The sequence below is a fragment of the Aythya fuligula genome, chromosome 14 (assembly GCF_009819795.1).
Source record: "Aythya fuligula isolate bAytFul2 chromosome 14, bAytFul2.pri, whole genome shotgun sequence".
NCBI classification, from domain to species: Eukaryota; Metazoa; Chordata; class Aves; order Anseriformes; family Anatidae; genus Aythya; species Aythya fuligula.
Window position 1 is genome coordinate 11064669 of NC_045572.1, and position 14538 is coordinate 11079206.

Sequence of the window (14538 nt, forward strand, 5' to 3'; positions counted from 1 at the left end):
CCCTGATGACGAGGGGGTGCAGGGTGCTGGAGGCACCAGTGGCGGGGAAGGGGCTGCCTTAGGACAGCTTGCACCCTTAAAGTGTATAATATCCCACGTTGGAAGGGACCCACAAGGATTATCAGGTCCAACCCTTCAGAAACACGAGCAGGACAGGGTGAAGGGGCCTCTTCTCCCCTCAGTGTTTCATGCAGGTGTTTACACAGATGTGGGTGCTGTACTTAAGCAAAAAAAAAACCACAGCAACCTGCCCCCAAAGGTGATTGGGAGGTAGGGAAGGCAGAGGCTCCTGCCAGTTCCCCCTTCCCAGCTCCCCTGACAGAAAACTCGGGGATCAGGAACTTACACCCACCCTCCACACCACATCCTGGGTGTCCTTTCACCCCCATCTACCTCGCTCCAGGAGGGTCGTCCCTGAGCAATCCCAGCCCTGCTGTACACACTGTGTATTACTCCAGCAGCTCAGCTGTCACAAAATAACAAAGAGCTGGCCTCGGAGCAGGCCAGAAGTTGAGCAAATCCCCCACCAGCAGCAGCCAGAGACCCCCAGCAGCTGGAACCCCCTCCCCAGTGCTCAGTTCCAGCTGGGCAGCACGCTGTGTGTGGCACGAGCAGGAAGCAGGGGCGCAGACATGCTAGAGGCAGAGTTTATTACACTATGCAGGCTAAGAACCCTGGGCAAGATCCCACACGGGTAAGAATCGAACCAGCTCTTTATCAAAAAGTTAATACTAGAGTCAACCCCCTTCTCCTTTGGTCATTACAAAGCAAGAGAAATATTAAAAGAAAGGTATTTATACACAGAGGGAAGCTGAAGAGGTTCTGTCCAGCCCTTTCCCCCACCCCACTCCCAGCACGTTCAGGTGCCTGGTCTTCTGGCTGTCAGGAGCAGCAGAGGATCAAATCTTCACGAGATGTCAGGTTGTCGGGGTTTTATTATTATTCTTGTCAATAAAAGCAATAATTACCGAGAGCTGCCATTCCTGTTCTTCCCCAGGGAGGGCGGAGGGGCGACACCCGCTCCCCTCCCTCTCTGCCCTCCGAGTGTAGGGGATGGCTGTGTACAGGGGTGTGTGAGGACGTGCACACACTTCCTCTTGCCAGCGCGCGCCCACGGCACAGCTGGCACAGGCGATGTGGTCTCTGATCCCTTGTTTGTACGCAGTCTTTTTTAAAAAAAATATCGTATTATAATAATAATATGAATTTCTCTTCCAATCTGTGGCTTCTGGAAAAGTGTCAATCGTCCGTGAGGTCCTGCACAAAGAGGACTTCCGTGTGGCTGAGTCCGGCCTCCTGCAGCGTGGGTGGGTTGGGCCACTCCTCTGTCGGGAGGCAGGGCAGGACGCGGCGAGGGAAGTTGGCTTCGATCTGGAACTTCTCTGGGCTTTCTTTCAGGGAGAACAGGAAGTCGTGGATCACCTGGGGAAGAAGCAGAGGAATAGCTGCCAGCCCGGGGAGCGATGACACAGCCAGGCTGCACCCGTGGTATTGCACAGGGGAGGGGTTAAAGCAGCAGATTTGCACCATCACTGCCTTGTGGGCAATACAGGCATTTTATTAGTGTGCACAAAGCTGGACTTGCCACAGAACACCTGGGGAGTACTGCTTCTGGCTCTTCCTATGCCCCTATTTAACAGGGGGTGACAATAACCTCAGCTTTTCAGGAGAAGAGCATCTATTTTTCTTGTGATCCTTCTCTTCCAAAGTGGAGAGACCAGGTCCAAGGACACCCTTCCTCACCCAGGAAGGATTCTGCCTGCTAAGGCTCTAGGCAAAGGTCATCACATGGCAAAGGCCAACACTACCAAAGCTCTGGTGAGCCACCTGTAGAGTTTCCCAACCTCTTCCACTCTGGGAAGCCCGTCAGCTCTGCCCCAAGCTCACCGTCAATGACTGTGTGAAGTGGAATCGCCGCTCCACTCTGGAATCGTTAGGCAGCTTGAAAATGATCTTAACGCTCTCTGGGTCGTCGGGATGTGGCTCAGGAGGAAGGCATTCCGACTTCCGCTCCTTCTCCTCCTGCAGCGTCTGCAATGTAAAGAGGGAGCAGGAGCAATGGGCGTGCACCGGGCTGCCCTCGCAGCACGGTTGGAGGCCGTGCAAGCCCCAAGCAGGACAAGCAACTCCAGTCCGACAGGAAAACCCTACTACAGGCACTGCTCCTACACACCACGAGCATCCAGGAGAGCACAGCAGCCTCTCCAGCGCTCAGTTTGCTCTCACCTGCCGCCGTCTCTCCTCTGCTAGCTTTTGCTGCTGTACTTCCTCCTCCTTCTTCTTCTTCCTCTCCCGTTCCTCCTTCTTCTTGCGCTCCTTTTCCTGGTCTGCACGTAAGGATGCCAGATACGCCTCATCCTGCTGCTGCCTCAGGACTTGGGTTTGGTTTCTCTCTTCCCTATAAATGTGAGCAGGGAGTGGTCAGGGCTGGGAGGCCCCTCAGTGAAAGCAGGGCAGGCTGAGGGCACACCTGAGGGTGCAGGTACAGCACACGCAGCAGGTAATGCCTCATTTAGAGCACAGCCTGCCACACGCTCACAGAAGGTGAGCTGAGTCTCTAGAGCCCCTACCACACAAACTGTTTCCCTAGGTTGGGTGGCAGAGAACTGAACAAAAAGACTTCTCACCCACTGCAGCCTGACGGAGAGGACAGACACCCTGTAAGCAGTGCCTGGGGTTTCAGCACCACACCTGGCACTCTTCGTGGCTTTATCTCCATCAGATAGCTCCTTGCACATTTTAAAAACCAGGAGCATCAAAACGTGTTACAGCATCCCCCACAGAGAAGGGGCAGACCAGAAGGTGCCATGCTAGCTCGGACACGGCCTGCAGATCCCTACAGAGGGATCAGGGGCAGGAGCTCCTCTTAGCAAGGCACCAGCAGCCACGCAGCAAATGCCATCAGGCTGGGAGCTGGCCTGGGAGCACTCCTGGACCAGCAGCTGGCTGCAGGCACCAGCTCTTCTGCAGCCCCAGCACACTGCAGGTGTAAGGTTTGCTCCAGCAGTCAGCTCAGAGCCGGCCGTACCTCTCCAGGCGTTCAGACACCAGGTAGGTCTGGTTGGCATCCATGATGAATATCAGTTGATTAATGAGGTCATCAGCCTGGATGAGGCCCTCTAGCCGCCCAACGACCGTCATCCTGCGATCTTTCAGCATGATCACAGCCAGGAACGGGTACGTGTTCTCCCGCAGAGCCTGGGAGACTGGAAGAGAGGCACAACCATCATCCCTTCCAGAAGGATCAACAAGGGTTACAGCACGGATACTTTCATCACCAAGGGCCTAGAAAAGCAGCTTCCACAGCCACCATCTCATCCACGGCAGAAAAGGCCTCTATTTTGGCAAGTGAAACCTAAGTTAGAGCAAGGAGAGGTGACCTGGAGCACAGACAGAGTGGATAAAAAGCTTTCAAGTACCTAAAAAGGTTCTTGAATGCGAGCAGAAGGAAATAAATTGCTGCAAAAGTCCATTCAGAATGGGGCAAGAAGCCCTGGCTTTAAACTGCAGAAACACAGGTTAAACACCTGCTACTATTAAGGATGGCCAGACTCTGGAAGGTACTATCATGGGGAAAGGGTCCGTCCTGATCCAATTTTCTTCTGAAATGCTCATTTCTGCCAGAGGCAGACTGTCTTGAGGCAGGGAATGGAGCAGGTCAGGGGCTTTTAAGTGCACGGTTTTCATCTCCGACTAATGGCATGCAAACCCTGCCTACAGCTGACCACCACCCCTCAAAGCATGCCCAGCACGTCGCACAACATAGAACCATCATTACTGACAGAGCCTTCCGAACTGAACCTGAGCACCCCATGGACTAAATGAGACCCTGATCCCTCCCACCCCTTTTTTCTAGGCTGTATCTCTGCCATAACTGTAAGTATTACAGCAATGAAACAGCATTAGGTAGAAGCATGCTGGCTTAACAAGCCATTCTCTCAAGGTGTTGGTAGCTGGTAGCAGAACTATGAAGAAAGGAACGATCCAAATTTAAGAGCAGAACTCCCAGTTTCTTGTCACGAACCAGGAGAGGTCAGAAAAAACACAGAAGGCATGAACAGAACTTTAGGAAAAGGCTCCATTTGGAGCAAATCCCTACCAGGCACACTGCTGTGCCAGGTATCAGCAGCCCTGGAAAGAGAGTACCTAAGAAGACCTCACTGGGGACTTTTGAGGAGACAGAGAGACTGGGCGTGGAGTAGAGATGATTGTCTCACAAAGGGAAAGAATGCACCTCGCAAGTCACTCCTGGCCCCAGGCAGAATGCGAAGCAGCTTTAAGAGCCCTGCTAGTTAGATCCTTGTTTCTGCACTCTGTTTAATCCTCAGCACACACCCACCAGCTCCCATTAACAAGCCACTGAAAGCAGCCTGAATGCCCACAGCAAAGAAGGAGCAACCAGGACTGCCCAGAAACATGTGGAACAGTTGAGGTTAGGAGCAGAAGGTATTCCCCAGCTCCAAGCAGGCCCTCTGAGACATCACACACAAACCAGCATGATTTCCCCACGCAGTCTTGTGACCACCTCATCTGTTTGCACAGAAACCACCAGAACATTTGAAACATGAGTTTGTCAGAGAGCATTTGGCTTGTTCCAGAACCTGAAGGGTGTAAGGTAAAGCCCAGGAGGGACACACTCACCTCGGTATCCCTCCGGTTTGTTGGTTGAGCACGCCCAGAAGAGCATTCTAGTGTTTATGAGGGTGATCACCTCAGGTACGCACAGCGTATTGCTAGGGGAGGAGAAGAGATCACATCAGTGAACCTGCACGCACAGCCCGAGGACCGTGATTTGAAAGCTCTCCTACCTACCGGCAGAATTCGTCTGTGTCTTGGTGGTCATCTCCATGCAGGTACACCAACAGGAAGCGCAGCTCCCGCTTGGCATCGTTCAGTGCCTTGGCATAAGAGCAGAGGAGGCACAGTTACAGGGGCTCTAATCAGAGGGAAGGCAGCACCCACAAGACCTGTGTGAAACAGCTCAGCAACATTCAGCTGGGCCGTTACTCTGCCACAAACTGGTTTTAAGGAAGCAGCAAATGGAGTATGAGCCTTCAGGACCTTACGACCCAAGCCTCGTTTAAGATGGCTCGGATCATGTTCTGCCCAACTCCACTTTGTGGAGAGCACTGAGCTCAGAGCAGAGCCAGGTACACCCCCACATGAGCTGACCCCCCCCAGACCTCCCCACCAGGCTCAGCTGGCAGCAAAGCCTCCTTGCCTTCGTCCCTTGGACTCGCAGCAGGTAAGGCTGAGCTTTCCACTGCAGCCTGTGCAGGATGCAACCTTCAGACCACATCAAATGGAAGTGCTACTAAAAAAAGGCCAGCTCAGTAATGCTGCAGGCCCCAACAAAACAAAAACAACCAAACTTTTTGTATCCTACAGTCTCTGGATTCCACCCACCCCAGAGCATTTAACAAGACCACACAGCAAGTGCAGAATGGGCTCCCTGTTTTACTGGCACTGAGCTTTAGTAAATAACCATGGAAGGGTTAGGCTAAGTCTGGATTCTAGGCAAGACAGAGGGGCCTGGAAGAGCTGTGGGGCAGCACGCTCCGTCACCATGCAGCGTGGAGCAGATACAGGCTCCACATCCTCCTCTGGCACTCGGGAAGCAGAGCTGGTCCAGCTGCCTGCCGGGACACTCGGCAGGAGGCTCTCCTCCCGGCCAGTTTCAGAGAGGCTGCAGCAGAGGTGCTGCCCAGGGAGAGGTCTCAACAGAGAGCACCGGCAGCCCAGAGCTGGCACGTGCAGTTCTCACCTCACGTTCCTTCTTCCGTGGCTCCCTCTTTCAATTTTGAGGTCTCGCACCACGTTCGGGAGTTGCGTTATGATACACGAGCCCGGGCAGTCCATCCCGATTTGGGGAACAGAAGGACAGACTTTGGCTCACCACGTCAGTTTACAAAAACAAAGGCGGGATTACAAAGAATAGCTGCTGGCTACAGAGCCACACAGACGGTCGAGGAACAGTCAGAGCAGCTTTGCTTTCCAACTTTGCAGACTTGGCGTGTCATCAAGCCTGGCAGACACTGGTTTTCTAATACACTCGCTCACTAGCTCTCCAATACCCTGCTACAGAGTTCGGAGACAAAAAACACCGGGCTGTGATGAAGAGAGGTTTTGCCACGTAGGCCCTGATACCAGCCAGCACCATCCCCACGCTTCATCTCCCCAGTACCCTGGCACCACGGCATGACACTGACCTGGCTGTAGGTTCCCTGGTAGAAGACAGGGTGTATCCTCCCGTATTTTTCCTCAAACATATGGATAAAGGAAATAATGTCACCCACCGGGTCGGTGACCCGACTACGAGGATCAGGGCGTATAAAACGCAGAGCAAACCTAGGAAGGAAAGAAAGGAAACTGCAATTCAGCTCCCTGACTTGCTGAAGAACAGGATTTTCTTTTCCACAGACAGTCACTGGCATTCATAAGAAGGAAAAACGTCACAGACGAGACCCTTGAACATTTGTAATTACATCCCAAATTGCCACCTGCTCCAAACTGATACTGCAACAGGAAAGCCCCTGTCAAAAGACTTTCAGGGAAGAAATAACATGGCAGAGGAAGAAGCCAAACCAACGCAGATGGCAGGACTGCTTGACAGTCGCTACCTTTCAGCATTCCCTTTTCCATCAATTCTACAAGGAGACAAAATGAACTGGCCCTTTGGGGCAGCAAAGGCAGGAGCAGCTACAGACACCAGAGGGAAAAAGGCAGCTGCATCGGCAGTTTAAGCTCTGCCAAGTAACGTCCAGGGATTGGGACAGGTTAACTTGGAGCCCAGCCCAACAGGACGCAGTGTGACACTGCCTTGTGTCCCCCCTTCGCATGGCACTCAAATTGTAAAGCCACGTGAAGTTCAAATTCCAATTAAATATTTCACGTACAAAGCCACAGAGCACTTGTTTTCTCTGCAGTAAGATTTATTTCTTGCCAAGCATTGTAGGAACTTTACAAAGCTACAGATAAAGCCAGTTGAGCAAACAAATGGGAAGAGAAATCTGTCATTAGACTCAAAGAGACTCAAGTGACAGAGGTACAGCCAGATCTAAGCTACTGTGTGCCTTGATGCAATCAATACATGAGTCAGCACAAAATACTTACCTAAATATATCAAGTAATGTGTAGTAAGTAAATCGGAATGGAAGCATCATGAAGTAGTAACCCCATCCTAGCAGGCCCTGCGATTACAAACAAAGAATCAGAAGAGTCTCCAGCACAGGAACAGGCCTGCTAACGCAGCGTGTCCACCAGCATTAACACATGCATTCAGTGAAGTAGCAGAGGCCCTGCCCATCACAAAAAAACTCAGCAACATTTCACATCTTTGGAGAAGTCAAATCGAATTAAGTGACTGACAGGGGTCATTTGGAATTCAACACAGCACTTCTGGAGACTGGCAGCAGTGATGAGTTCTGAAAGCAATTGTTTTTCTCTCCGCCTATTTTTTTTTTTTTTAACTGTAGGATTAATAACACCAAGTCTCAGAAGGGCACATGCAAATTTGTTTGTGGAATATGAGCATAAGGAATTCAGCACTGGAGTATTCAAGCTAATACTTTTTTTTTTTGGAGGGTGGGGATCTAAAAAGAATGAAAGACCATCACTGCCACCACTCTGCCTCCATTCCCACTGAACCAATCAGAAGCTTTACGAGGTCACAGGAAGATGTTCTGTGAAAAAGAGAAAGTCTCATACTGCGAATTACACCACGGAGAAAATATCCGCAGTAATACTGGAGGCTGAAGGAACAGCTCTACGCTTTATTTTTAGATGACAAAAAAAAAAAAAAAAAAGCTTTTTAGAAAGGAGATAACAGCACACAAAGAAAACAACGCCTTTCCCTGCATGCACACTGGTAACTCTGAACAACAAAGCAGCAAGGCAAAATCCACCAAAAGATAACTTGCCCTTGGCTGTGGCCTTGAGACAACATAGCTGTAGATCCTGTGGTCGGCTGTATTGACCTGCAACGGCCGAGATGGGGGTGGATTAAAGACACTTGGGACACCCTCCTGCTCGTTCAGTCGGTCCTGCACAGCTGCCTTTAACACAAGAAGGAGCAAAGAACATTTCAGACATTTGAGGATAGCAGTTTTGTTAGTCTTTATTATTATTTTATTTTTTATTTTTTTAAAAGTTTTTTGGTACCTAACAATAGGCATTACTTATCCCCAGACTCTGAGCACTCCATAAGCATTACAAAGCTCATTAGGAACTGGAAACACCAGTGCTCATTTCTGCATGGAAAACGTCCACGGCAGCCTGCACATCGCACTGCAGGAAGGTGCAGTGCCAGGCAAGTGATTGTTTGCAGCTGTAAGAACTCTGCTGCATATTTCCAAGCCAGCTCTCTAGCAGTATCAAGATACTCTCATAAAAAGTTACTGGTGCAAATTCGGGGGTTAACAGATGAGGTCTAACTGGGAGGAACCCCGCCCACACCACTCAGTTTAGCCCAGGCACTGGGGAAGCACCACCAGGGGTTTGAAGCAGTACCTCTATGTTCCAGTTGTGCTGCTCCAGCGTGTGACGACATTGGTCCATGGACTCTATGCCAGTCAGGTCCTACGGAAGGAGAATAAAAGCAAATGAGTGCCAGGGGAGCACGGGATTTTTATTTATTTTACAATTCTGTGCTAGGCAAGAGCACAGACACTGCAACACAGGAAAGAGCAGAGCTCTTAGAAAGAAGAGCCATCACTTCAGAAGAGAGCAATCTGAGCCAACCCAAACCTGGGGACACGCAGGTGGCCTCAAGCACGCCTTCGCACGCTTCCCACTAGCCCATTGTCAGCAGCACACCCCGAGCTCCAGCTGCACTCAGCCTGCTCAGGAAGCTAACACAGAACCACCCCGAGTTCAGCTCTGGAAGGATATGCCAGGACGTGCCCTCAAACGTCACTTCAGAACATCCCCTTAAGAACAAAGCACATTACTTCACTGGCTGCAAACACAAACAGAAACTAAAACCAAAACGAGCCAGGCACTAATAAGGCAGCACGTTCCAGAGGCACACAATACCCCGCAGAACATGAGTCCTGCCCAACGCAAACAGAACCTCAAACAGAAAAGATAACCCAAACATGCCCATAGACCTCGAGGCTACTGGGCTCTCAAGTTGGTGTTTGAGAAGGCAGATTTGAAGGAAACTGCTCTTATTTTGAAGTTAAAAAGAGTAAAATTTTCTTGCCTTCCCATTTACTCAATTGGAAAAAAATTACACTTTCAGAAACAGTTATTTAACCCGGATACAAGACAAAAGCAGCAATGACAGGGCTCATTTAACCCTCACAAGCAGCGTAACAAATTCAGGAAGTGCTCACGATATAACACCACCATTTAAATATGATTTAAATATGACAATTTCTCCAGCAAGGGCATTCTTGACAAGAACTCCGCAGGTCCCTAAGGCTCCATGTTCTCACCTGGTACATTTGTCTTGACACCTTTAGCCCATGACCACATCCCTGGCCAGCTGTGCACATGACCAAGGGCACAGGGACACCAGGACAGGGAGCGGGGCTGCCACGCGCTGTGACAGTGAGGGCTGCGCGAGCTGAGCCACACAAGAGCCACACTGGCTCCACACACAGTTCTGTGCAGGACTTCAGATGTGAGCCTTGCAGGAACCCGACGAGGAGCAGGGAGTGCTGATCCCTGCGGGATGCGGCTTGTGACAACTGAACACAAAGCAGGAGCTTCACAAAGCCTCGCGTGCAGTTTCCATTACACCTTGTGCTCCAATCCATTGTTAGCATTCCCACTTCTGCTCGGCATTCTCCCAATTCCTTGCTTCATTTCAAGCCTCTGAGGCTGCCCTGACAAGCTGACCATTAAACGCACTGCACTGGGATCTCCCTGGGGAGGACGGCGCACAGATTCCTCCCTCTCCCCCACTCCACGTGCAGCTTCCACCCAAGTCACCCCGGGTACAAGTGCCCTGCTCAGGGCCTGAGCTTCTGAGCACTTCTCGGCTATTTCCTCCAAGCCCGCCCACATCCCTACCTGCTCCCCATCTCCTGGGCGAGTCGCACTGCTGTATGGAACCAGGCTGATCGAAGTGTTCCCGAGATTAACGCCGTACATACAGGCACCGAGAAGCACTGCGGGTCAGTGCCTAGTGCCAGGTACTGATGGGAACACTCGTCCTGTCCTGCAAGGCCTGGCAGGGGGCACTGCACACGAGTTTCATTCAGAATGAAGCTCTGAGCACCTGGCTGTTGCTGCCAGAGCACTTCTGTTTATAAGTCAGTTTCATTATTCAGGATTTTGGTTTAAATCTTTAAAAACACGCTTCACTTCGGCTTTTAACCTTAAAGCTCCTACAGAAGACACTTACCAGGTCTCTTAAAGGGACCCCTTGAGTAAATCCCAGGCGTCTTCTCTTGGACTCGACCATGGAGGCAGTGTGTGGAGTCTCTGCCCACCATTCCTTAACACCCCACCAATTCTGCTGCGTTCACAAAACCTCAGTGATTCAGGAACTCCTTCACACCTGCCTCCAAGTGCCAGGAGCCCCGCTGGGCACCATTAGCAGGATTTCCCAAAGGAACAGCCCCTCCTTTTTAAGTCACACAAAGCACAGCAGCAGCTTCAGGTCAGAAAGCAGCACCCAATAACCACAGCTCACAAGAAGCGTTCCACGAGCACCGAATCTGTGCAGCTCCCACCGCTCCTGATCAATGACGCTGCACAAAGAAGCACGGCAGGGCAAGAATAAGAACCCCCGGGTAAAGGCAGCGGGCATTTGGCAGATCTTGGGGCCATTCTGCTATTCAGGCACCGAAATGAGCGTGCATTCAGTGTCGGTAAGGTACCTGCACAGGGCCCTAACCAACAGGCCCGCTGCTAGCCTCTCATTAGCCCCCTCAGAGAGCTGACATCTTAGGCACGGTAACACAGAGATCCCTGGACATAAAAATGAAATTCATCCTATGGAACTAGTGCTCTCAAACACGAGCACTCAGAAGCACAGGTCCAAGCCCAACAGTCAACACCACCACCTAGAACTAACACCATCACGCACCACAAGTTCAGCATTGCCTTCTCAAGCACCCCACAAAGCAGAAGGCTGCTCCAATACACACAAATCACTACACCCAGCAGCTTCAGCACCTCTCACCTTTGAGACGCTGCTCAGAAGGCTCAGATCTTCTTCCCCCTGCAGCAGTGAGACACAATTCCACCCCTCAGCGAGCGGAGTACCCCAAGTGGACAAAGGTTGGGCACTGCACTTACGAAACCGCTCCCTCGGAGCTGCTCCGATGGTGAAACAGCGCGGGGCACAGCTCCACCGGGCTGCGACTGCGCTGCTCTGAGCGGCCCTCCCGCTGCCAGATTGCAGAGAGCTGCTTCCAAGGGTAAAGAACATCCGACTCAGAGCAGGAAAAAGCCCCCTTTTTTAGAGATAGCTCCTCTCTGCCTGTCACACTACGTGCATTTACGAGGGCTCTGATGCACAGCAGAGTGGGACAGGTCTGGGGAGCGCCTTGTTTCCCCCCCTCCTCCCTGAACAAAATGTTTCCAGCCCTGAGCGCTTTGTTTTCCCCATTTAAATTCGGGATCCCATCACAATCGCTAACTTTTCCCTCACCAACAAGCCCACTACTCTAGATTAGCACGTTCCAAGTGCCCCAGCCCAAGGGCCCAAGCTAATGGGCACGGGTCGATAAGGGCAGCCCGCAGGAGCTGCTGCGCTGTCCCCACCCCCAGCAGGGCTGCATCACACAGCCCGCTCAAGCTGCTCACATCGAGCTCCCCTCCCTAGATGCAAAGAGCATCGAGCCCTGACAGATGAAGATTGAGGTACTTCTATTCGCTTACATTAGCCGAGGCTTCAGCAGCAAACGGGAAGCTTAAAGCCTGCCAGAGCGCATTGGTGCTTTTATTCCCTGTTTACCCCCATTCTCTCCCTACACTGGGATTTTTTAAGCTCTAACCGATCACAGCGGGTGGCAAACAACCAGGCTACCCCGGCCCTATCTGCAGGAAGCCAGCTGCCACTCACAGCACCACCAGCACTGGTATTTGGGGGAGGGCTATCAGGGAGCATCAGGCGAGCATCCCCAGGCTGGAGGCACCACAGCCAGGCTGACAGCAGCCAGCAGGCGCTCACTGCCTCACGCTGGGAGCAGCATTTCACAGCCCAAGCAGCCTCACTGAGGGACAGAGGCACCCCCGAGCACAGCAGCTGCTCGCTGGGTGACTGACAGCCCGCGGCTTTCTCCGTGCTCTCCATTTAGCTGCGACACCAGGGGCCTTCCTCACCTGCTGCCCCACTCCCTTCTCCCCTAATCCCCCTCCTGCTTTATTCACACAGCACTGCTGTGCCTTCCATGGCGCTGCGATGCTCCTCACCCCAGAATATCGGGCAAGTTACTTGCTACGATCACGCTTCACAAAGAGAAAGTGCGGCAGCACCAATGCACCAATGGTTTTGGCAAGGCAGAGCCATCTTCTCCAAACAGCAGCTGCTATTTAATGGAACCCAGCTAAAGGAAAGAAAAAAAAAAAAGCCTGTGTGACTCCAGGTGGGCAGATTTACCCCCCCCTAATTTCAAAGAAGGGAGTAGACTGCACAGCTGAGCCCCTCTCAGCCAGGTGTGAAGGTAACAAAGGCAGCACCGGTGAGGTCAGCCCTGGGGAAAGCTGAGCCTCTACACACTAGGAGAGGGAATAACTGGTGTTAAAGCCTTCTGGACAACATCTCGCACTCCAGGCTCTGGGCAGCAGCCATCTCCTGCCCACAAGTGCTCTCCCCTTTGAGGCAGGGCCCACCGGGAGCTGGGCTACAACAGGCTCCCTCCCCCCAAGCCCCCAGCCGGCGCAGTAGCAGGTAGCAGGAGGAAACACGTGGGATTCTTTAGGTTCACAGCTGCCCACAGGGCTTTGAAAATAGCAACAGGGAAACTGAGGAGTGCAGCTGGCCCGATCTGTCCAGATCCTGTGGGTTAATAAGGGCTGTGACAGCTTGCAGCGAGAGCTGCAGGGCAGTTTGTGCACATACACGGGGCAAGGCAACGGCTTAAACCTCATCCACTTACCAGGGAAGCAGCGATGCTGGGAAAGCAATCGTTAAAGCTGCTGCACCTCATCTGTCTGAGAATTAAGATCACCCAAGGAGCTTAATTTGCAGTAAAGGTTTAGAGGGGATCTCTTTAAGAGCTGACGGGATCTCCCAACACCGAGGCTATGGAGAAACGCCGCCGCTGATGACTTCAGGGGCTGCTCCATCCCCTGGCTCCAAGACAAAGCGATGAGGAGCAGCTGCACCTCGCTCTGCCACGGGAGGCAGGGCTGGATACCTCTGAAGACCCTTTAAATGCTACAAACTAGAGGCACGTGGCACCAAAAAAAAATATCCAAAACACATCCTTTAAGATCAATATGAACCAACAAAAGCCAGGCAGAGTGTTGGGGAAAGATAGTGCATTTAGGGAAGAAAGCTGCAGCCTGGGTAACACCACACCTCACAATTTAGAGACAAAGCCAACTCACCTGCAGATAATTTTAATTGGCCAGCAACAGCTGAATTACTTCTCCACGGAGCACACCTGAGTGCTCCAGCTCTGGGGCAGTCCCCTCCCCAGTACGCACGTGTGGGGTTAGTTTCCTTTTACCCATTCAAGTGCTGCACAGCCCCGAGACCCCAGCAAGCCAAAGGCCACGGGAGACAGCCCGCGTTGTGCAGAGATCGGAGCCTTCCAGCCCCGGGGGCCTCCCCCAGCCGGCAGCACCGCACCCAGCGGGGCAGTGCCAATTCCTGGGAAGCCGCAGGCCCCTGGGGAGCCCCGGAGAACCCCGCACACCCCGGGCAGGGCCCGCAGCCACCGGCGGGCAGCAGCACGGCCCGGCCCCAGCCTCCCTCCCCAAAATGGCCGGGGCGGGCCGCGGAGCCGGCAGGGGGTTACGGAGCAGCCTCCCCAGATAACGGGCACCGAGCCCAGCGCCGGCCCCTCAGCAGGCCCCGAGGGGCCCGCAGCGCCCGGGGCAGCCCCGCCAGGCCCCGGGGGCCGCCTCACGGCCGCCAGCACCGAGCGGCCCCGGCTCGGGCCAGGCCCGGCGCCCCCGCACCCGCTGCGGGCAGGGCCCGCCCGCCGCCCCCGGCCCGGTTGGGGTCCGATAGGGCCCGGTGGTGTCGGCAGGGCCGCGGTGTGCCCGGCTCGGCGCACCTGGAACTGCAGCAGCTTCTCGGTCTGCTCCGCCGTCAGCTCCCGCTCCTCAGGCGCCGCCATTTTGCTGCCGCCTCTGACCCGTCGCTCCGTCACCCGCCGGAAATGACGTCGGCGGCGCTGCCTGCCTCTCTCCCCCCCCCCTCCTCCGCGGCTCGGCAGCCGAATCGCTCCTTCGTCGGCCGTCGGAAATACACGAGCGCTCGCCGGAAATAGCCGAAGCGCTCCCGGAGCTTTCCGGAAAAACCCGAAGCTCATCCACCGCCTTCGCCGGCTCGGCCTTTCCTGATTGGCTCCCGAAGAGTTCCGAAAGCCGCTCGGCCCTTTCCGGAGACGGCCGGCGGCTCCCGCAGGG

The 14538-nt window shown here is 53.3% G+C and overlaps 1 protein-coding gene across 1 annotated transcript; it reads right to left on the reverse strand.

The window, feature by feature from the left end:
* Positions 1-633: 633 nt before the first annotated feature.
* On the reverse strand, positions 634-14441 carry FAF2 (Fas associated factor family member 2). The gene is made up of 11 exons (XM_032197065.1): positions 14184-14441; positions 8509-8577; positions 7920-8054; positions 7114-7190; positions 6210-6348; positions 4813-4898; positions 4642-4733; positions 3029-3206; positions 2227-2398; positions 1888-2031; positions 634-1422 (listed from the first exon to the last, which is right to left on the reverse strand). Exons 1-11 carry the CDS (start codon positions 14439-14441, stop codon positions 1240-1242), a joined length of 1533 nt encoding a protein of 510 aa, XP_032052956.1. The 3' UTR covers positions 634-1239.
* Positions 14442-14538: the final 97 nt, after the last annotated feature.

Bases quoted from the DNA above. Each gene is read 5' to 3' on its own strand.
- FAF2 (XM_032197065.1), bottom strand. From the start codon at position 14,441: ATGAGCTTCGGGTTTTTCCGGAAAGCTCCGGGAGCGCTTCGGCTATTT. The intron at 8,055-8,508 runs GTACTGCTTCAA...CTTGTGTTAAAG, and splicing joins AGCACAACTGGAACATAGAG to GCAGCTGTGCAGGACCGACT. The intron at 7,191-7,919 runs GCAAGTTATCTT...TTGTAATCGCAG, and splicing joins TCTCAAGGCCACAGCCAAGG to GGCCTGCTAGGATGGGGTTA.